Here is a 24,813-nt window from a genome sequence, read left to right as displayed (position 1 = left end):
GTCGATGTTTGACTTTGGACCTCGACAATAGGGCTGCATTCTGAATTACTCCATAAGAATAGGAGATAACAGCAACAATAGCCTCAAGGTATTAATCCAAATTAAGAAGGAAAAAAAAAGAAAACCTCATTTTTTTTTCTATTCAACACAAGAAACTTTCTGATAGCAGGAGTGTTTTAATAATGGAATCTGAAGCAGAAAATTGCCTCAGCTAATCTGCACCAACTGCTTCGTTTGTCTGAAATTAAAGGTGAGCTCTTATTAGAAAAACATTAGTCGGCCCAGCTAGTTTGATAGCTAACTTTTGTAGGGAAAAGATGCAAAACAACAGTCAAATTGCTTCCTGCTGATGACGTTTTGCATAGATGCATGCAGATTTGAGGGGTAAAGATTAGACTGGAATCATTTAAAGTTTCTCATTATTTTTATTCTCACCTTTGCAGTGTGTGGCTTTCATGAAAAGAGCTGAAGCTCTACGTTGCTGCAATGCATGACATTGGGGAATAAAGCAATAAGAAGAAAAAGAACAAGATCGAAGGGGCGTAGCATTTTATTATTCTCTAAGATGGCATTGTTTGTGTTGGGGTGTGTGTGAGAGAGAATTGTTATTAATGCATGATGACAAGGATTTGGGATGCTCTAAAGTAGCAGCGATGGCATTATACTTTTGGTTTTTAATATTAAGCTGAATGAAGAGGAAGAGAAAAGAAGATCAAAGATGTCATGGCAGAAGTGAGATCAAAAGCAATGACAGAGCATGCACTTTGTATTGCAAGATGCTTTTATAAAAATTCTTTAAGGATACAGCTCACGACATTATAGCTGAGCTGGCAGAAATCTTACTCCCTAATCACACAAAATCAGAACTGCAGAATTAGTTTAAAAGCTTATGAAGCATCTGAGGAATGGCATAACTCAGTAGTTATGATCATTTTGGTTGTCATGACAATCACTTATTCTACTTTTGCTTAGCTAAGACACAAACTTAAACCCTAACCTCATGTCACAAAATATGACAACACCCAAAACTTGACTAAGTCTCATTCCAACTTCACTGAAAAGCAGTCTATCTCTAACAGAAATAACACACACACACACAAATTACTGTAGTAACGCTGGAGAACAACTTCAAGCCACAGACAGACAAAACTCTGCCTCTATCTTTCTTTACTGACACAAGAAATGCTGAAGCAAGATGGTACTGCAGGATAAAAATTTGCACTCAGTTAGCCAGACTGATTGATCCCCACCAGCCTCACTTTGTGGGGACAGGGAAGGAGAGAGATGGGAGAGGATAAGGGCAGTGTTTCATTAAAAAAGGTGACATGCAGAAACAAGATAAGAGGCCCATGTGCACATGTGGTTGAACAGTTATCAGCAATGAGATGTCACGCACAATCAAGAAAACTCTCGGTTGGACGACTCACTCGAGTTGGGAAGGATATGGGGTGGCTATCGGTGTCCATCTTTAGCCTTTTTATCAGCAGTTTCAATTCCAGTTTTGAGTCTCTGTGTTTGGCCTTTTCTTTAAAACACTTTCACATTTCTCTAAAAAACAGTGTGAAAGTTCATATAGAACAAAATGCATTTGTATGGTCTGAACACATTATTTCCACACAGTAAAACACAATACTTGGATATTAGATCATACTTTGTCTCTTCAGGTGGTGCACTAGCTTAAACACACAACCTAGGCATGTTACAGTGCTGGGTATTGTTGTAGTATTTTCCTCTTTATGTATACTTTTAATTTGTAGCAGTTTAACGTTGTATAATATTTTCAATGCAGTTTTTTCTTTGTTTTTGTTTATTATTATTATTATTATTATTATTAAAGGTCTGAATCCAAAGATAAAGTATTCAATGTAGTCAATTCCAACAGATCAAACAAAAAAATTATGTTACATTAATTAACTGGTGATGGTCAAAATCATTATCTAATGTAACTAATGTGATCAGAGCTGGTGTACAGTCAGTATTAATACTGTCAAGCATGATTAAACATACTGTATCTTGTCATTGTAAAATATTCAGTCACAGTGGACTGTTGATTCGTTGTTTCCATCCACAGCAATTAGTAGCCTCATTTTACCAGACAGAAATGATCCTCCTGGTGTTTCTCATAGATGGATTTGAGATTCTGTATTTATTTTTATAAAACTGGTACACAAACTTAAACCCTGCACAAATACAGCAGGACCCCAGTTAACCTGATTAGACTTACTTTGACTCAGTTCAACCTGGTGTGTTTTCAGAACGCTCAATCATCGAACTAAATGAATCAGTAAATCCAGTCGGCTACCTTTAAGGGAGTGTATGATCTTATTTCTTCCTCTAGAGGCAGTGAAAGAGTCCAAATGTGTAAGTGACTGAAGCCCTCTGTCTAAATGTTAAATCTTTGTTAGCTCTCAGCCAGTCAGGTCCAGTCTCTGGTAATGACTGGCAGGCTGCTACTCTGGAGGGCCAAAGTCATCCTTACAGAATACCTGCCTGTTTCACTAATGGGGCATGCCCCCCCCCCCCCCCCCCCCCCCCCCCAATCCCCCCCCCCCCCCCCCCCCCCCCACACACACACACACACACACACACGGAAAGACAGACAAATAGAATAAAGCAGATAAAACAAACTCTTATTAAAGTAGGCTTTAAACTACAAAGTGCCCACAGTCATTTTATGGCAAATCCTCACAGAGACATTCACCTGAGGTTCACTTAGGTTGTCTTTGCTAACACCTTGAGAGTAACAAGGTTTTTTAAGAGGATTAATGGATTTTTTTTTTATCTTAAGGTAAGCTCTGTGGCTATGTTGTGGCTTTCTACAGTTAGGTGCTTTTTGGGGAATATGGGTAGTACGATACCCCAAGGCCAAACTAATGGATGAACTCCTCGAAATGCCTTACAGCAAAAAGACCACTTGCAAGGTCTCTACACAAGGATCATGTTTATGTGACCTGTCAAGTATAGAAAAAGAGAAGCAATATCCCGAAGGGCTTCCAACATTTTACCTGGCTCTCAACAAAGTACCCTTACTCTAAGTCCAGATTTTCTTACATCGCATTAGCTGTTTATAATTTCTGTCATTTAAGCCTAATATCTGACTTTACTAGCTAAGGTGCAAGCTTAGCACCTGCAAATAGGTGTCCAAGTCAAGTGCAAAAGCCTGACTCACACAACCAAAAATACTAAATCAAACAAAACCAAGAATCTAGCATGACAAATCCATTTAGCTTCTTTTTTATTCCTCATAACCACTAAAGCTAAATTCAGTATTGTCTTCTTTAGTGCAAGCCCTGTATGATGTGAATTTCATTATAAGCACCAGTTTGTGGGGATGCACCAGGTCCTTTTGCTGCCAACCCAAAGACGTAGAACCATGCAGACTGTGCGCCCACTACCAACACACCTGAAGACTCTGCAAGAACAATGTTTTTATTTACACCTGCACTGAAAGAACAGAGAGATAAAATAACCATGTGCGAAAAGCCTCTGTGCAAATTGAAGTATGAATAAAGTGCACATTTGGATGCAGTTATAAGAGAAAAAGTCTGAGGATGGAAAATAAATGCAGAAAAGGTTCCAACAATGGACAGAAAAATAGAAAGTGCGATGAAAAATATCATGTAGAATTAGAAGAGAAAATTAGGTGGACATTTAAAGGGCTCAGAGGACAGATACACAGACAGAAGAAAAAGATGTATTTTAGCTACATGAGATGTTGAAATGCGCTGCTCTCTATCTCTTTACCAGTGGGTAAATAGAATAATTACTGGATGGTCGGTGTAGTGTGAAATGACAGCATGACCACCTGCAGAATGAAACACAACCCAGATGCTGACACAACATGATGAACACATGACTGCCTGGATACAAAGTGCGCCTGTATGCATGGTAGAGATATAACGAAGAAATGGGAGTGGATGTTTGTGTTTGCAATGGAAAAATAATAGCAACACATTGTGCACGGGCTAAATGCTACTCGTACTGCACACTTGTGCTGAGGTGATCTTCTAACCTCTTCCATGCAGCTTGGGAAAATGACAAATCCTTGCAAATGTAATCATTTGGACAAAATTTGGAACTTGAATTGAGTGCTGCTGAATTGAATGGACCAGGTGCATGAAGATGTCAGTGTTGTGGATGAGGTCACCGCTCATTACACAGCACAAAGCTGGCAAAATGACCAAGCACCTACTTTTTCATTTTTGCACTACAATGTGTGCTACTACACTATACTTCAGACCTCATAATAACATTCATAAATTGCCTTCTGGGACAGCTTCATACATTGTTGTGTCTAAAATATGTGTGTTGCTTTGTAACTGTGAACTGAGCTGCTGTCTGTCTTGTGCCATGTGGAGAATTTTAAAATTTTGCTTATTTTTCAGATGCAGTAAAACTATAAGTAAAGCATTGTTGGTGGCGCAAAATTTCCACGTTGTTTGAAACTGGCAAATTATTCAGATCCAGGTGATATTGTATAGTTATACACAGCTTTCCAATTGGTTATTACATGAACCACAAATTAACTTTACAGTCATTATCCAATGGAAAGTTAATAGGCAAATCTACTACATGCTTAATATTTAAAGCACACACAGCATCAAAGTGCAGGAATAAAAAAGGAGAATCAATTCAAAATTTAATAATCAAACTAATGTTAAATTTTTACTTTTCTGCAATGAGACAACTGAAATTTAGTTTTCTTTTTTGTGTGTGTTTCGGGTGGATTCTAAAACTGGGATAAATTTAACCCGCTTGAAAAAATAAAAAAGCTAAGCTAAATTTTAATTAGAATTTAGTGAAATGCTGCAGAGGAAGTCATCAGACAAAAGGGGGAAAATGTGTGCTAATGAAAACTAAAAGGGAAATGAAAGGGCTTTGAGAAGAAGGACAGAGAGGGGGTGAGAATTAGTGTTATGGAGGTGCATAAATTTGGGAGTCCCACTTCCTGCGGTAGCTTCAGTGAAGCAGCAGCTCAGCGTTGATTAAAACTGACATGCTTTCTAACAGGTGAGGTCTGAACTTTGTTATCCCACAGGAGAGCCTGTGCTTCTCACAACATCACAACATTTCTTTTGTCTTTGGAGCAGACTACAAGACCAAGCTGTTGGTTATTTTTTGCTTTGATGTTAAACTTGTAGCGGCCCCGTGACAACTAATTATACTGAGGAATATCACCATATCACCAAAAAAGAGAAATGAGGCTGTGAATGTCAAAATCGTATTAAAAATGCAGTGAAAGCCACACAAATGTGTCATTTTGGTATGACATATATTTGAAATAACAAATTAGTTTAAGAGTTTGAACAATCCAAAAACACATACCTAGAAAAACTAAATAAAGAAAATAATCATAATTTCACTTTGTTTTCTGTTTTTTTTTTGGGTGCACATGAAATGATTAAAATAATTGAGATCTCTTGCTGGTGTCTTTAATTAATGTGCATGTTTACAGACTTTGTTTCTTGTGGTTTTTGTCTGCAGTCTACAGATACAGATGAAAACACGGTAAGTGAACTATAACTGGTATTTGTTCATTACGTGAGATATAACTCATAAAGTCAGTTTCTCATCACAACATGTCGCCGGGACATGAAATCTTTTTAGCATAAGAAAAAAAGATGTAGTTGTTTAAAAAGTAACAGGGGATGGGACTTACTAAAAATACTGTTTTTCAACATGTTTCAACTTGTTAAACAGGTGATGAAATGAAGAAATCTTGTATTTATTACACTGAACTAAAAGTAACTGTTGATGCACATGCTGCTGCACATCATGTCATCTTCTCAGCTGTTGTCATGATACAAAACACAGACAGTTTTTCCGACAGATTTTTTAGCGATTTTAGTTATTTTTCCTCACTAATTTATACTGCAATAATATAATTTCCTTTATGGGTTAATGAGGTATAAATCAGCTTAATTCAATTTACTTCCATCAATTTAATTCAGTGACTTTACATATGATAGAGAGGAGGAGAATGAAATAAAGCACATTGTTTTTTTGCTGTTCATTTCCCTTTGGCATTCCAACAAGTTAATTAGGAGCTGCACCTAATGGTGCACAGGAAATCATGACAAATATAAACAGCGCTGTTATTTATTTACTAAATGATATATCCATTCTTTCTTCCTGGTCATATTTTTCTTGTTCAGAGGTATTGGAGTCATTGTCTGCTGACATTAGATGAGAGGCACGACAGACTCTGGATATGTTGCAGCCATTTGACTAATATAGACAAATAGATTTTGATGTTTGACTATGTACTCACAAAGAAACATAAGGCCAACTTAACCCCAAACCAATTTCTGGAATATTCACCACCATGAAAAAGAACAGTACTCAATAACTACACGTTCCAATATTTATCAACATTAACTTAATGCCTGCAGTATATTTCGAAATTTGCCCCAGAACCAAAATGGTGGCATTTTGGCTCACTCTTCTTTGCAATACTGCTCCAGAAAAGCCACATTGGATGGTTTCGTATCATGAATTGCTCTTTAAACAGCACTTCAGTGTAGTTCATGTCTGATTTTTGACCATAGCTTTTAGTTTATTCCTTCGGAGCCATTTTGAGGTGGGCTTCCGCTTATGCTTTGGATCATTGTCTTTGCTGCATAACTCATTTGCACTTAGGCTTTATATCACACACCAAAGGACAGTTCTCTGCTGTCAGGAGCTGTCACTCAGCATAATTTGTATTTTCTTCAATTAGGACAAGTCACCCTGAAGTGACAAGGCATCATCAACACCTTACACTCCATCTTCCATGTTTGATTTGGGTTATCATGTTCCTTTTCTGGGTAATTCAGTTTATTTCACATGTATTAAACTCCCATCTCCTGTCCAAACTGTGCAAATCTTTATCCTACCAGTCCGAATAACCTTCTCCCAAAAGTTCATCATGTTGCTGGATCTAGTGTAGCTTTCCATTTTGTAATCTTGCTGTATTCTAGGAGAAACATTTATATGTTGACCACTTTTAGGAAAGCATTTTCCATTTGTATATTTCTCTCACTTTGAGCTTGGGGAGTCGCAATGCTTTTAAAATGCCGTAACCAAGTTTCTTCCTCATCTTTTCTGGGAATTTCTTTTGAGTTGCACAGTCTGCTATTTGTGTACTCTTTTAATTGATGTCCCGTCTCAGCTCATGAGTTGATTTGACAGGGCTGGCATATGCTGACCTGGTAATGTCACTGCAGAATAGTGGTTTTTATAAAACACTTTTGCAACAAACATGAAGAATTTTAAGGTACTTAAATGGTCTTTTTCCTATTTAGTATCCCCTGAAATGAACATTATGCTTGTGGAGGACAGCTTTCTTTCCCTTTGTAACAGTCAAACTTTGCTTCTTATACAGTCAAAAGAAAAAATTGACAGGATTATGACTTAACTGAAATAACTGGTATGTGATTAAAAATGGGTACAAACTCTGGTGAAAAAGGAGCCTTGATTGACATGCATTAATTTGATAAAGAGCTGTGTTTCAAAGGGCAATGTCTTGGGGGAGGCGAGAAGCCCAGCTCTTTTTTATGATTCGGGTAATGTTTTAGTCCTAAACATCTGCCACTACCTCAGTGCTAGCTTTGAAAAGTTAAGTTTATTCCTAAATGGTATGGAAAGCATTTTTTAATACAATTAGCCAAAAAGACTATTTCAATACAAGATTCCGATGAGTCTTATGATGCACTTCATAGCTTTAAAAAGAGAGACATTTCAGTGTAAAGCACATCTTTAAGAATTTTGACTATTATGTTGTGACACATTTCACAGTGGTTTAACTTCTATGCAGAGAAGAAAACAGTAATCTGTGACATATTAGTGTCAGAACAGTGTCACAATACTTTGACAAAGGAAAAGAGAAGCGATCAAATTAAATTATCACCCAGTCCCACCACTGTGTGTGTAAAAGTGTTTTAACAGGCAGCTACAGGAAGTGTGCTGTTCACATTAACACCACACCAACATTGCAAATAGCCTTCACACTCCTGAGTCTGACCACATCTGCTTTCTGACAGCTGTTTCTTCCTGTCCTCCACAGTAGATTTTATTTCTGATGACGTACAAAATATCTGAAATTGCTGCATAATAAACGCACCTAAACCTATAAAAAAAGATGATTTCTATGTATGAAATCAGTCAAGTACTCGAGCCAGCAATGGAAAAAATGTAATAAGGCAGCAGGAAAATCAACAGTCTTGCAATATGCTGAGTGAATTGGTCAACCGTATTAGAAAGTTTATTTGGTCTTTACCGTATGTGAGCTTCAGCTTTAGCAGCTGCCTCGTCGTACTGTTCAGCCGTCTGCTTGTAGTTGTCGAAGTTCTGCAGGCAGAAAAATAGAGAAAAAAGAAATGACCTGATCTTTTTAAGGGAATTTAACAACAGATCCATTTTACTTTGTATTTTGAGTTTATAGAGGGCTGCTCATGCAGACATCTTTAATGTTTGTGAGTAACACTAATTTACTATCCTTTCGGGTCGTCGGAGGACAAAAAAAAGTCATTTAATTTAATCAACTGTATTTATTTTATTTATTTATTTGTTTGTTTATTTATTTACTTATTCTTAGCTTATTGTTTCTTAAGGTTATTTAATCTTTGTTTCAACTCCAGTGTTTTCCTCATTGGGATCCTCCACGCCGGGGCTCTGCCTGCTCAGTTTGGGGGTTGTTGCTGTGGCGATCGCCCTTGTTTGGGTGGCTGGGGCCCTGCATTGCAGCCTTATGGCTGTGGTGTGGGCCCCGGTCCTGCCCTGATCGGGGTGGTTGCCATGATGGCAGCCACTGTAGGACATGGGTGGACTGGCTTCTGGTGTGGATGGATCCCCATGATATTGTTTCCTCACAGCAGCATCAAGCCAGATGTTTATCATTTTAAGTGTTTTATTCTACTTTTAGTACAGACACAGAAATCAAGGAGTCATGTGCAGAACGGGTGTGGGGGGGTGTATCTGCTTTGTGTGTATATATATGCATGTTTGTATATAACTGTATTAAAGACTGACTTTTTTTTTCTTTTGTTTGTTTTTTTTTACTATGTAATCTCTTTTGATGTGTGCAAAGGCTCGTTTTGTTTTTAATATGCATAAATTGATTTTTCATGTAAAGCACTTTGGGTTGCCGCAGCATGAAAAGTGCTTTTTAAATAAAGTTTGATTTGATTTGATCTAAGGAAGTTTCCAGGCATTTGTATCCCATTTAGGAGGTTTATATTCCAACCACAAAATTTAATGTTTATTCTGAGACTATATGGTAAATCCACAATGAGTGATCATGATAAAATAATTATTTATCATATTTTTGTAATAAAAGAAAAAGATTGCTATCACTACTATGTAGCTACGAGGCAGCTATTTTGACCCAGGAATTATGATGAAGCCACTTCCTGTCTAACCTTAAGCTGACAGTAATGTCTAATCAGAAGCAGCTAAATATCAACAAATGACAAGAAAGTTGTTAGTTGTATGATTGTCTGTAAAGAACAAAAAGTAATAGTCCTCCATGGCTGGAATAAAACCAAGAAGCTGTTTTGATGTACGGTGGCACCAAAAACCAGCTGAGTTAGAGTTGGTTTTGTGAGTATAGCAGGTAAATATTAGCATTAATAAAAGCAAAAAATAAATAAATAAAAAAAATGGCTAAAGGAAAAAGTGTAATCTTGTAGTTTGTGTTGTGTGTTTAATTTAATGCTAACATTTTTAATTCTAAAAGCCATGATATGCAGATGAGAAAAGGCTTGGTCATTGTTGATCTGTGTGTTATTACTACAAAGTTCTGTTAGTAGTAAATTCTGCTTTGTGTTTTTTTGGTTGGCCTTTATCTATTGATACATCCATTTTACATTATTTTAACCTCTTTATTTGACATCTGAGGCTGTCCTGAGAAAACATCTGTATGTGGACTTTGCTTAAAAGGAGTGGGGTTCTACATGCATTTTTAATTAGAAAAATAAAATAAAATAAAATAAAATAAAAAGAAACAAGCAGACTAAAAATAGCAACAATAAATAAATAATGGCTTTTAGACTGTTTTAGTGTGGTTTAATTTTCAGATCACATAATTATAAAAAAAAAAATAAATGAACAAAAAATCATATGTCAAAATCTTTAAGATCAAGCCTCATCAATTTAGACTGCATGAATCTCACATTATCCACATGCATAACTAGATAGTACCACAACTGCAACTACTCTTTGAGCCTTAATTCTGGCACCAGCACTGATAAGCAAAATGCTTAAAACACCGATGGAAATGTCACTTTCCATAAATTAGTGACCTTTGAATTTTACAGCCTGCTTACAAATCTGAATATTGACGGTCTGATGGTACTCCATAATGTTTTATTTCAGACGAGAAACCCTGCCATTTAAATAGCAATTACAACTCAGATGCAGCTTGTGCCCAGTGGGTAAGGTCATATACAGCACACCTTTACTGGAATAATCAGTGGTAATAGTGTTAACTACACCACAATATGGCCTGAGCTGCTCATAAAGAGATGATGTGCTGATTATGTTGTAGCTAAAAGAATACAGTAGATAGTTTTGGAAATTGTATAAGCCATGCAGAGCTGTAAAAAGTTTTATTAAAAGTAACCACTTCACTGAAATGATCACATTATAAGCCCTGTGAGAAAACATATGAAATAGTTTGTCTGAAATACCCCGAACGCAAAGCAAATCTCTCCAGCCACCCTCTCAAACACATTCACTGTGCAGTAATCACCATTTTAAACCAATAACCGCAGTACTCAAGCTTTTACTTAATTATTCCCTATATTCCCAATAGATGAGGTGATAGGAGAGAAAGATAATTGAAGTGACTGAGCGAAGAAGAGATGGGATCAAATATAAACCTCCCCCCACAATCCCAAGCCCTCCACACCTCCAGTGCCAGCAAGTCATTTTCATATCTTATTATTTCAAGCTGATCTGCAGACATGCTAGTCCTGAACTGAATGTCTGGTGTTGGAGATGACTCAAGTAATATTACAGGCATCTTTTACCCTAATCCTCTCTCCTAGTATTCATGGTAATGGAATATGCTGCACCTGCATCATTTCATCACTGATCATTAAAAAATACAGTAAAATACAAGACATAACTGAAAAAATTAGCATTAACTAAATATCAGTACCATTTAATTTACTCTGTCATTGTACACACGTACTGTGGGTAATGTAGACACTTGTTTTTGACAAAGAAGTCTGAACTGACTAAAAAGTTGTATCAGAACGTTGCCTTTTCCCCCTTAAACTGGTGTAAAATGTTATTTCTTGCAACATTTCAACTAGATCATCTGCATCTGAGACAAAGTACAGATACAGTCCTCAAAACCTCTGCTTGGATGTTTTATTAATCTCCAAATTACAAACCATTGACAATATATGACTTAATCTGACAGAAAAAGAAGCCATGCTCTGGACTTATGGACATGAAAGAGACAGCAAGTCTCATTTCTTGTTAGAGGGGTATGAGCTAAAACTTTGTCAGGCTCATTGGGAATATGTTGGAATAAGTTAGCCACATGACAGTCGCTTAGCCTTTAGCTTCGGGTCAAGGCCTCAGTGGGTGAACTCAGAGGAAGACTGAACTAGAACTTGAAAGCTTGTGGTTGCCTTGTGGGACATCCAGTGTTCAAGCAAAGATGGAAAAAAAAGAAAAAGGCTCCACAGGGACTTAAACACATGGGTGCCTGTGATTATGCAGGATGTAGAGAGTAGGGCACCATCGAGGGAAGCAGCAAATTGATGCTGGGTCTTGGAAGGTTTTGGAGGGGTCAGGCAGTGATTGATAGAGTGCTCCCGCTTGGCAAACGATAACAAATTAACAGGCTGGAGCACATACCACTAGTGCATAACAACTATGTAAAGCACAGAACTTCTTTAATTTAATACCATGTAATGGAAGAAAGGCTAAACTGTTTGTAAAATAGCAAGTTCTTGAAAAAATACTTTGTAAACATTATAAAATCACATATTGAGATACTGTCTTTAATCTCATATTTTAGACTTTTTTCATTATTCCAGCTGGATCAGCATGTTTGTTTATTCTACACAAACATGGACATTTTTATCCACGCTGGTTTATGACTCATTTATAAGGAAAAATGTTGGATAGAAAGTTACTTATATGACTACTTATATCATGTTATTATATTTATTCAGCAAGGAAAAGGGGGAAGAAAAATGAAGAAAACTGCGGTGTGACTGCAGTATTTGGACAAGCATGAACAGTTTATACAGCTGAAATGTTTGGGGACCATGACACAGTTTTGTGTTTCCTCATATCAACATGTTATTTTGTGTCTTTTTGGCAGAACAGATCCAAGCAACGGTCCCAGCTCGGCTCCAATGACACCAGAGAAGAGGAGTCACTATCACCGGCATACACACTCTGGGCTCTTCCCAGTCATTTCCACCCATGGGGGTGAAAGCCCAAAGTGGAGAGACAGAAAGGGGGAGGTTGGGGGGCTGTGAGGGATGATAACCCTTCCAAGGGGGAAAGCAAGGTTCTGAGGTTGTTGGAAAGGCTCGTGGAGGGGATTAGTGTGGCGCATGTGTGCTCTGTTTGTGTATAATCTTACATACATGCAGGTGTGTGACTAAATCTGTGTTTGCACGCGAATCTCTTTCAGATGATTCCCGCATGCACACTTGTCTGAACACCCTCTCGAAGCTGTGGACTGAGATGGGCTGATGTCAGGGTTTTGAGGAAGGGGTTGTTTCACGCACCGGGCTTGGACGAAGACGGATTAATTTTGCTTTCTCAGAGAGAAGTCGACAAAGAGAGGGAGGGGGAGGGGGAGGAGGGGATTAAAAGAGGTGAATTTTAAACTGAGACTTGTTTACACAGTCAGAGGGTATGTTGCCACAGGAAGACAGATATACTCCACCTGTATACTGTGGAAAGAAAGATTAGGGAGTCATCCAAAAATAAATGAGAGCGAGGGGAGAGGATTGGGATAGAGGAGAATTAGAGGATGTGCTGGGATGTTCAGTACATGCAATCCTCTGTCTTTTTGTCTATGTATATGCAATATGTGTGCATGTGTGAGAGATGAGTGGAAATTCAAAGTTGTGCAGTGGATTGGCTATTTTATAATTACTTCAGAAATGAGAGACTGTACATGAACCTGTCACAATAACCACACACTCACACTCACACACACAGGTTATTTTCCCATTTGTGTCAGAAGTGAACTCAAATGACATGCAAGCCTTTAGACAAACGTAATAGTCTATTATCATCATTTATCCCTTAGGCAAACTGGACACTACAGTGTGTTTGTGTTTGTTTCTGCATCAGTAATCAACTACACACATACTCATGCACACACAAGCACATTCATTAGCCTACGATAAGGCTGCCATAAGCTCAAGTAAAATGTTGATTCAAGGTAACATCAAACATCAATTATCTGTCATTTTAATTTTTGTGGCTTAAATATTTGGTCAGGATTAAAAGACATTAAGAAATCTGCATCTTCTGTGCATGAAAATGTCTTTTTAGAGCAGCAAAAAAAAGCAGAAACCTCAAATTTAACCGATCCTTTAAAATTCCTGTTTTTCTTTTTACATTGACAATGTGTGCACAGTAATCTTTTGAAAGTTTTCTTAAATCATAATGCATGCCACACGCAAGACTCAAAGTTCCAGTTTTGTTCTGCATGTAAATGACCTGTGTCAGTCACCATTTAACTTTCAAGTGGCTATTTATTTTAGCCCAATTGATGTCAGCAACAGGTATAAAAGAATAAAAGGCAGAGAATGGGAGAGAAGGCATGAAAGGAATGGCAGATGAATGAAGTGTTGGACTGCAAAATGAAGGAAGAGAAGCGGCGAGATGGACGCCACCTCAAGATAGGCAGTCTGTTTAATGCACAGTCCATATAGCCTCTTTATCTCACCCACTCAGTCCCCCTCTTTCTCGCTCCCTCATCCACATGCAGGTCAGCAATGAGAAAGTGAAGGGTGAAAAACATAAAAGATAGAAAAAGGGACTGTGGCAGCAAGCAGAGAAAGATAGAGCATCCTGCCCTCTTCTGCCAATCAGTCTCTTCCGTCAAGCATTGCAGCGTTTGCAGGTTGCTGCGAGTCGTGCAAAGGTCCTTCCATTTAGGTTGGCTATGTAAAAGGTTTTCTGAAAAGCCTAAAGGAGGTGAGTGCCAGGGACTAGATAAGGTCCCCCATCTGCCTGATGGGACCTGCCTCAGGGAGGGAGAGCTGGAGTGGAGGGATGGAGACCCAACAAATGTGTACCGAATACTTGAAGGGAGAGGTGTGGGTGTAAGCAGAGAGGATAGGCCAGGGGATGATAAAAGGGTGAAGGAGTGTATGTATGTATTCCTGTTGCATTTTCATAGGCTCTTTTTATACTCTAGTGTACATTATTAGCAGTAAATCTTTCAGTAAGATTTTACACTTCTTTCTTGCATCTGTTCATCCCCAAAATATAAAGCTGCCTTTTCAAAAATTTGTCCTCAGAGTCTTTTTAACATTCTTCACAAATTTACTGTATAACACATGAGTCAGCCTCATCAAACCACAGCACATGTGGCTTTTAAACAGGGCACAATATCAGCAATGCATTAGCGCTCCTTAAAAGCACCAAACAAGATGCTTTTATCTTTTTTTATCTGTTGTTCCAAAAATAAAAAAACAGTGTGGTGGCTGCAAAAGGACATGACACATGTTATTAGTCAGCTGAGGCTGTCTGAGAAGTCTTTCTTGAGTGCTGGTCCATCAACAGCAAGTCCTGACTCTCATCTGCCTGCTGAGACTTTCATTTCATTTACATTTTAAAATGTGATGTAGGGTTGACATTTCAAATATAGGGAAGACAAAGCTGCATTTCAACAAGATTTCATTCTCCAAGCTGAGTGAGTAATAAGTCACTTTAAGATTTGTTTTGTTATTCCTACTGTGAGGAGACTTTTTAAAGACGCCTCCCGTTATATGTCAAACATTTCTAATTACAGCTTTTGCTGATCAAATAATGGGAATTATGTCATGTCTTCATACATGTCACATGCAATTGTCTGAATATTTGCAAACGTTATGACAAACACAATTCAACAAATCAATGTGTGCCTAAAGTCTGGTGATTTACTTTAATTTTGATCAAATGAGACATGGGTCTTTACCTTTTTCTCCAGTATTTCTAACTGCTCTTTGTAGAAACTGGATATTGCAGCCAGCTCCTTTTCTTTCCTCTCCAACTGTCTGGCCTGTGAAAGACAGTGATAGTCAGAGAGGGAGAGAAATTGGACGTAAGAATGAAAGCAAAAACAAAAACTGATCCATAACCTGTTGCAGACATTCTTCACACTGAGACCTGATAAACGCCAAATAAAAGATCTGTGCAGGGAAATGAAGAGATGTGGGAAACAAATTCTTGTATCAATAAGTGTTAAACTATGTTTAAATTTACAGATAATGAACCACAACAACATATTCTCCACCTTTACAGATTTACAAACCAGCCAGAGGTAAAAGTTGAGGCGATGAAGAAACAAGGTAAGCTGCGTAATAGCAGAAGTCTTGTTTCTGATAAAGTTAAAATATAGACTAAAAGAAAACTCTGAACTCAAATCTTGAGCTATTATTCATAGCAGAACTCACAGGACCAATCAACTCCATCAACTTCATTTTCAAGTAGAGCAGAAACCACCAGGCACTTTTCCTTAAATGGCACCTTATAATAGTTATATCATAATTCAAAACTTGCTCACATGCACATGGTCACATGACATAATCGTGATTCAGTATCACAGTATTTGAAGGCACTTACAAACTCTACATTTTAGATCCGTAACAGTTACTGCAACTGTTTCCACCACTGTGCAATCAGATTGGAAGCACATCTCTGAGTTTCTGTTACAAGCTTAGCTACAGGGTGCATCAGATAAATCATTTCACCAACAGTGAGAAAACAAAATATTAGAAAAAAAAAGGTTTATCAATAGATCTAAGCTGCATGCAAAGTAAATATATTTATATCTTTCCCCAGCATTCATGCCCAGTCAGTGGGCAAATCATATAGTAGTTATATATTGTTTGGTTAAAATTGTACAATTATGCAGTTAAATAACAAATGATGTCATGTCCACACAATGTAACACAACTTACAAAGCTACTGACTGGCACAGCTGTGGCAGGAGCTGGCATGGCGTCGCTGATATTAGGATGAGGTGAGAGTCTTTAATAAGCCTGCTGAGCCAAGATTTGACAGGCAGCAAGATGGCAGATTGGCTGTAGGAAGACCCACAGTTTGGGCCATGGCGAAGCAGCATGCAAGCAGAGGAGGACAGAAGACAGATGTAAAAAAGAGACACTGTGGAAATAAGTCAGCACTTTAAGCTTGAAGACAGGCATGTTCATGCAGTGGTGGTGTTAAACAAAGAATCCATGTCATGGGATGTTTCGGCAGAGATGAGATGTGACTTTTGCGATAGAAGAACCTTGTTAAAGTATGAAAGCACACAACTTTTTCTGAGTAATGAATGTAATAAAGCAGAATTGTACAAATAAATATGATCAAAGTAATGTACTAAAGACACAGAAAATATGTAGCAGTGTCTCATGCACAAAAAAGAAAGCGTAAGCCCTAACAAAAGACATGTACTGTACTTGGATGTAGCTGAAGCAAAGTTAGAAAGTACTGTCGAGACATGTGGCAACTGACTGTCACTAACTATTCATGCTACCATCTCTGTGTTCCGTATCACTCTGCATTACTTGTTCATCTCATTTTATTTTGTCTAATCATATCAGAGGTAAAAAAAAAATAGAAAAAAAATGAACTATGCAGTGCAAGGTTTTTACCAAGAGCAAGAGTTTGTTGTATGGACGTCCACGGAGTCAATAAAGGTGCGATGCTCCATGCAGGAAAACATTACATGCTTTCTATTTTAAAAACACATTTTCTTAACTAGCTTACTCAAACTTGAATGCTAAACTGAGCTGAATCTAACTACTTCATGAAAACCCTTGCGGGCAATTTAAGGATCTCCGTGTTTACATATTTTTGTCAACATGAAAGATCAAAGAAGATCCTCACTAGTTATGAAATTTAAAAAAAATGATGAAAAAACTGCAACATCTTACAGATACATATTTAAAAATGTTACGCACAGGGTGGTTGAATTCTCTTCAGCATACATACATGCAGCCTATCATGGCTGAAATACTGTATTTTACCTCTACCTGCCTGTATTTTAAACTGAATGCCAGTTAATGCTGAAGAAGGACACCCATGATCACATATGATTTCAGGCAGAGCTACAACAGTATAAACATGGTACGGTGCATGAACACAATCAAACTAGCTGCAGGTAAGACAGTAAAAGACAGCAATGGAACCTGGATTAATATAGTGCTGGAATAAAAAGTGTCTGTACCTTGACACAGACGTGTACACATCTGGTGGAAAAGTGATTGATTAATGAATCAAACGTGTGCATTAGCGAGACTGGCATAGATGGGATGGAATAGCACCTTCCCAGACTGATCTCCCTTCCTTTCTTACTGATATGGCAGACATACGCAGGCAGACTCACACACTTTAACTGATTGACATTACATTCGTTGTAATCCAGTGTAATCTTATCCTAACTCAACAGACACATGCATCCCCAAAGAGCACATCTTTAAATCCCTATACTGCACTCACTGCGCTTCTTGCTACAGCGGCTGTTTGATGCTTAGGGGATGTGTGTCTGTGTGTTTGCATGTAAAATCACCTCTGCCAGCAGCACAGATGATGTGTAATTTTCTAGCTGAATACCTCCCAAAGTGTTGTTTTGTGGAACGGTGGCAGCAGCACACTTGCAGCCTTGCTTTAAAGCACAATGAAAACATGACATCTGAATGGCCAATAGAGAAGAGGACTAAGTAAGAAGAAAAAAAAAAAGCAAAACTAAGAAGGCAATGTTATTGTTGCTTACCCACACATCCAAATCTGCTGGCTGGGAAAGACAGAAAGAACAGTGGTTAGATGGATGGCAGAAGGTTGGCAGAAAGGTTGGAAGAAAAAGAAGAATATAAAGGGCTTGTATATTATGGAAGTAATCAGGGTAGGAAAGAAAACAATAAATTAAAGCAGGTGGCAGCCAGAAATGATCTGTCTTTGTGCACCGGGATAATTTTCACTTAGCTAAACAACATTTATTCAGTCTACCTGATATTTGGCATGTGAACCGCAGCAAACTCAAGGAAATGTCTTGTAGTCATTTGAATGTTATCAAACATTCATTGGCTCAAAATTGTGACAGAGTGATTCAGGAAGCTTGGATTATCACATGGATTAACCACCACAAACTCCAGACCTTAACCCTAATGAAAATGACTGGGAAGTGCAGTAAAAGGCTTTAAACAGTGATCCAACTCTCATCATCAATGCAATTCTTGATGAAAAATGACTGCAACACCTTAAGGAAGTGTATGTTGTGACACTAAATTAGTTGATGTCATGGTGAAAGTATGCCAAAATCACAACTAAAGGTGCTCCAACAAAATACTAGAATGTGGGACATTTCTTTGTTTTTGGCCAGCTTCATAATTTGGATAGAAGATGTTTAACATGGCCTTGCAAGGGAGGATTTGCCTGATCACAATCACAAGAATTCCTTCACGGCTTAACGTGTATCGTTATTAGCTTTTAGTCCTGTGTGAGATCAGCTTTCACACCACAGATTGTTCTCGTCTGGTACCATGTGAGCTGTAATTGTTATTATTATTATTCAGTTTCATTCTCATGGTCTCTTTGGATGTGTTCAGACCATAGAAGTAGCTGGTTATGGTTAGAAAATATAACAGTTTAGCCTAAAATACAGCTTTTTAAAACCTTATATGTTTCTGATAAAGTGTCAGCATGTGACACATCAGACGCGAACCACAAACAGAGCTGGCAGGTAACTTAAAAATGAAATAATATAAAATCAAATTAAACTTTATTTATAAAGCACTTTTCATGCTGGGGCAACACAAAATGCTTTACATTAAAAAAAGAAATGTATGCATATTAAAAATAAAACGAGCCTTTACACACATCAAAAGCGATTACATAATAAATAGACAAAAACACTCAAAGTCTTTTACACAGTTGCATGCACATGTATACACACACACACACACACACACACACACACACAAAGCAGCTCAAACATATAACAAAAAATTGATAAACCTTATGATATATCTGACAAGTCTGATTTAGATCAGTTTCTAATCTATAATATCAATGTAATCTTACTTAATGTCATAATCAACAAGATTCACAAGCCAAACCTTCATATTAGACAGTAAAAATCAAAACCTTTCTTTTATGCCAATAAAATGATAAATTGCTCTCTTAGCATCTAAATCAATCACTTATTAGATCAAGTGATAGCCTAACATTTCCCATCATACCCTGAAGCGGTGCAAACAGTTACAGTAAGAACAACTGTGGCGCCTGGCTCAGAAACTCACAGCCGTTTTGATCTTGTGTGGCTTCTGCTGTCCATGTGTGCATGAAGCCAGAACAAGCGGGGATCAAGTTGGACAAAAATCTAATCACTGGTTATCGTTTCTGCACAGGCCAGGCTCCTCATAAACAAGCCTGGTTTCCACGGGCAACTTCTCAGATGGTTCTGTGTAACAAATCATCTGCTGAGTGAGGTTACTGATTTAACAACAGTATGTTTTCACTGATCTCTTCAGTGGGCCTTCGTCATTAGCAAGACTTCACAGTGTGTTCATGAGATGAAAAGATGCAGCCTTGGGCGTTGACATATGACTATGACTTTAATAACAGTTTGTTCTGATTCCACAGACTGCCTTCCTTAAAGAAAAAAAAACTGCAAAAGATTTGCTTGAGTAATAAAATTTAAAAGATTTTACTGTATAGACACGGACTGTATGTTTATTGCCTTTTTTATAACACTTCTTAGTGGTGTTCCCCACTACAACTGAGCAATAGCTGCATATGGTCTATACATAATCGTTTACACATTGGCGTAACTCTGAGTCTTGAATGCAGTCATAAAAAATTATTTAACCAGATATGCTAGAATATCACCAAATCATACAATGTTTAGAAAGACATGTGGGATGGCATATTCAGGCTTTCCTTTCCTACCAAGTGCTCCCAGTCTGGTATTAGACACAGAACAGAGAGGGACAGATTAGAGCAGTAGGTGGCTCTAATGTTGCCATGCCTCATAAAAACACCATTCAGTTAAATGAGGTGAACTCACAAAGCCAGTTCCTGCAGAATCCATATGTGTGGTTTTGGGTAATCTGTGTAACGGAGATAGTTGATACCATCTGTTATACCTCCCTGCTCTTCAGCGGCTGGCCCGAAACTAAATATGTCTGAGTGTGTCCGTGTGGATGTGTGTGAAGACGGGGACCCCTATAGAGTGCTCACTGGAGTGTGGAGGTCCTATTTCCATAGATGAAAGACTTTAGAAGAGAGGTGAAGGGGTTGTTGTGATACAGACGGATATAAACACACACCCAGGCAGTCTGGTGCAGTCCATGGGCCATAGCAGACAATGGCTTTTCAGGTGCATCCACTCACTGTTTTTGTGGCTCTGAGCTCCCTGATGACCAAGCAGTCCACAGCCTCACAGTGAAAATTAAGAGTCTAAATCAACTGTGCAAGCAAAAACACAGCCAGGAAAGTAAGGCAATTAGATGAAGGCTCATTCTCCTGGATTTTTCTAATTCATTAAGCTTGTGCATATAAGTATTACTAAGTTAACAGTCAAAGCTTGTGAAACATAAATAAGGCTAAAGACTACTGGTTTAACGTTGTCTATAGAGTATAAATAAAAGTTGAGACCAATAGTTTTACCATATTCCAAAAAAATGTGTGTGGGTAGATGAAACTGTAGGTATCAACAGCATCAGAACTGTCCACTTGTCTTTAAAACAACTACAGAAACCAAGTGATTAATAGTGGACCCGGGACAATGAGCATATGGCTTATTTCTCTTTCTTTGGTCTGAAGGCAGCAAGTATGCTTCAGAATTGGACAGATATACAGCTGCAAAAGTGGAGCCATTGTTTGATCCTCTAACACACTGTTTTTATATTCTTGGCCCAAAAAAAAAAAAAAAAAAAATAATAATATCTATATATATATATATATATATATATTAATCAAGTCTCTGAAATGTGTACCATATTCAAACAATAGCTCACCTAAGTCCATTTAATTACAGTGAATTGTGGTATTCAGTAGGGGTGGACCACATTTTACCGCTTTCAAACAATCTTTCGATAACTTTCTTTCTTTTCTTTTTACTTGTCCTGTATAAGTAAATGACTTTATTTAGTGACACTAAATTGGAGCTAGAGTCAAGCCACGAATTCATATATGAATACCATTAGAACAAAAAACCTACTCTATCTACAAATTCAATTTTTAGGTGAAATGGACCAAAAGATTTACCAGCCTAAAGAAATTAACGGTCCTTCTATATAACCACACCAATTTCATGGGTCTCAGTGTATTTGATTATGTATGCTTAGTTGACTATGTTTGCCGCATGTACCACGCAGGTCACCAGATGCACCAGCTTGGCAACACTTCATGCTTGATTTAGACTTGAAATTTTAAGCATCCAGCGACACAGTGTGTTTGTGGAAAAGGAGAACGTGACACTTCAACAAAACCACATGTGTGTATGTGTGCATATGTGTGTGCACGACAGGATGAGACCTTTTGGTCTCCAACACCACCTCACATGGTGAGCAACGCTGCCTTGGAAATCAATTATGTAAATACTAACTTATGCAAATGGCACATTTGAATAAATCTGTGTTTGGGGAGAAAAGATTTTGGTGTGGTTTTATACTTGGAGTCAGGAGAGGAGAGAGAGGGGGATGAGGGAAGAGGGCTAAAATGAGGATTAGTCTGGAGAATGTCACTGGCAAACACTGTGTGCAGTTAAACTCCTGATTTGGCTTTTTAATTAGGGAGAAAGAGGTGGAGAAAAAGGGAGAAAAACACAAATGCAGACAGAGAGTAAAGAAACAGCTAATTCACTGACAGGTTTCCTCTTGTCACATCTCAATGGGAATAAGAACGATAAACACATTAATCATGTGTGCTCATAACAAATACAACTGGTACAGCTGAGTGCTTTCACACTACCTTTCATTTGGTCAAATAGGTGTTTCTTTTACATTTTTCTCCAAAAGGCACACTGAATGATGCACAGCAACATGGTTTCCTGCACACATACACAGTGAGGCATAACTCCAAAATAAAGAAGGTTCTGGTTCTGGTAATATTTTAGCTCTGATGCACACAAAAAATGGAGAAACTTTTCATTAACCTAAATTATAGCAGGATAAAGCTGTTAGTCTCTTTCCCTTATTGAAAGGAAACTGTGTGTTCACTGCATTTATATTATTGACCTTTTTGGTTCACTGTTCATCTCCTTTCATTGGCATAAACTGCCACAACAACATTCAATGACTTTCTGTAATCAATCTTTATTTCCAGGGAATGTGAGCTTCCCCAACACATAATGCCAACTTGCACCATTACCCGCTATCTGACAGACATACTGACAAAAAGACAGTCTCAATGAGACACCGCACAGATGAATACATGTCAAATCATTTGCACCCTTTGCTTACTGATGCACATATCTACTGTATATTAAAACCACGGGAGCTTCTTTTGACATAATTTATCAAACAAATTGTGGAATTTTCTTGATTCTAAGATGCACTGTGATGTAAAAACAAACAACTCTGGATCAGTTGTGACACAAATTAATCATGAGTTATAATGTGTGCTTGTTAATCAGTGATTTTCCAACCTGGGGGGAAATAATAATGTTGCAGTGTTAAGGTGTTACACTGTAAAATTGCTATAATATGTCAGTGGAAAGCAGCTCAGTAGTAGCAAGTGATGATTAAAAATTGTACTTTTTGAAAGCAGACATCTCGGTGTTTTTTAAGAAAGACATGTGATGTATAAAAACCAGCTAAAAAACCCAACATACCTTCACGATAGAAATTGTATGATAAACCATATCAGAAAGTCAGCACACACATGCTGATCACACATAGCTTCTATGTATGGATGAAAGGTTGCACAGCAGCTGCCATCATAAGCATGACAGTCAAATCCAATGACCTGATGGGCATAAGGAAAAAGACCCCCATCACCTGCCACCCCATAACCCTGTCATCCCCTGTAACACATAAAGTCACCAAAAATATATGGTTGTGTCTCTGAACATGCAAGCGTTTTCATTTTGATCCTTTTTTTGGTTACAGTTGTTTGAAAACACTAAATGCATGGCCTCCAACAACAGAACAGGAAAACTGTGACTATTTATCATCACACTAACACCTGTGCATGATATATGCATCCACATGCACCCACAAAAAATGAACACACATATGAACACAAACATAAGCAGGCACTCATGGTGCAATAAAAATACCAAATGCATGAATTGGTTGGTCTAGCTGTTTGCTCATTAAATGTACATTTCATCACATAACCATGGGAGGTTTAATGAACTAACACTTCATCATCAGCCTGCTTTGCCAAAACAGTCACAGAGGCAGATAATAATAATAATAATAATAATAATAATAATAATAATAATAATAATAATAATAATAATAATAATATTTAAAGTGGGAATCAATTTACATTTAAGAACATAAGAGCCAAAAAGTCGGCTATAGGACTATTTGTCAAAGGCAGCACAGAACAAGTGGGTCTTTAAGCTGATTTTGAAGGCCACCAGGGAGTCTGACATTGTGATTGATTCAGGTAGCTGATTCCACAGCCGAGGCCCCAGGGAGGAGAAGGCAGTCACCCATTGTTGACAGCTTGGTGCGGAGGACAGTGAGAAGGCTCTGGCTCCCATACCTGAGTGACTGAGATATGGATTGCAGGGAGAGAAGGTCTTGGAGGTAGGTTGGGCCAGTGTGGTTGATGGCTTTATAGACCAGCAGGAGGGATTTAGAGGATATCCACTGTTTGCCCAGGAGCCAGTGAAGGGAATCGAGGGCCGCAGTTTTGTGGTGAGATTTCCGGGTTTCCGGAAAGACATGGGCAGCACTATCCTGGACATACTGTAGCCTCTGGACGGTCTTGGAGGGGAGTTCTGCCTGTAGAGTTGCAGTAGTTGAAGCAAGATGTGATGAAGGCGTGGACCAGTCTTTCATCTGGTTTGGAGAGAGAAGGCTTGAGTTTGGAGATGTTTTTTAGGTGGTAGAACGAGGTTTTGAAGATTGTTTCAATGTGGGCAGTGAATGAGAGGGCTGAATCAAACTTGACACCAAGGCTGGCGACAAGTGAGGACAGAGTGATGGAGTGGTTGTCGGAAGTGATGTGGGTGATCCCAGCTTGTTTGAACTTGGTGGGGGTGCAGATGAGGATGGCCTTAGTCTTACTGCCATTTAACTGGAGAGAGTTTTGGCACATCCAGTGACAGATGTTATTGAAGCAACTAGAAGCCCAGGAGAGAGCCAGATGAGTGCCAGGGGAGGTTTTGAATGTATATTTGAGTATCACCAGCATATGAATGAAAACTGATGCCTTGACTTTGGAGGATATTGCTGAGGGAGAGCATGTAGATTAAAAAGAGCAGGGGGCCCGGACCGACTCCTGGGGCACAATCAAGGTAGCCAGTCTGGTGGAGGATGTAAGATTTCCCAGTTTAAAAAATCCCCACCCCCCCAAGAGATAGGAGTGGAAGAAAGAGGCCGTCCCTGTAAGTCTTACCTTTTGGAGGAGCTGTCAAAGGCTACACTTAGGTCGAGCTGGGGAAGCCAGAGTCAGCAG

The 24,813-nt window shown here is 38.3% G+C and overlaps 1 protein-coding gene across 2 annotated transcripts in view; it reads right to left on the bottom strand.

Annotated features, from left to right (window-relative positions):
- Positions 1–24,813, bottom strand: part of LOC121637374 (MICOS complex subunit mic25a-like) — a 59,574-nt gene that overhangs the window by 20,942 nt on the left and 13,819 nt on the right. The window contains exons 5-7 of one of the 2 annotated variants that reach the window (XM_041981497.1): positions 17,951–17,971; positions 15,149–15,232; positions 8,258–8,328 (exon numbers count right to left, since the gene is read on the bottom strand). In XM_041981497.1, the coding sequence (XP_041837431.1) occupies positions 8,258–8,328; positions 15,149–15,232; positions 17,951–17,971 (176 nt within the window). The remainder of the gene's footprint in view (positions 1–8,257; positions 8,329–15,148; positions 15,233–17,950; positions 17,972–24,813) is intronic. The other variant, XM_041981498.1, reaches the window with a different exon arrangement.

The sequence above is a fragment of the Melanotaenia boesemani genome, chromosome 3 (assembly GCF_017639745.1).
Source record: "Melanotaenia boesemani isolate fMelBoe1 chromosome 3, fMelBoe1.pri, whole genome shotgun sequence".
In the NCBI taxonomy this organism is placed as follows: domain Eukaryota; kingdom Metazoa; phylum Chordata; class Actinopteri; order Atheriniformes; family Melanotaeniidae; genus Melanotaenia; species Melanotaenia boesemani.
The sequence above is the reverse complement of the archived record's forward strand: the minus strand, read 5'-3'. Positions and strand labels throughout refer to the sequence as shown.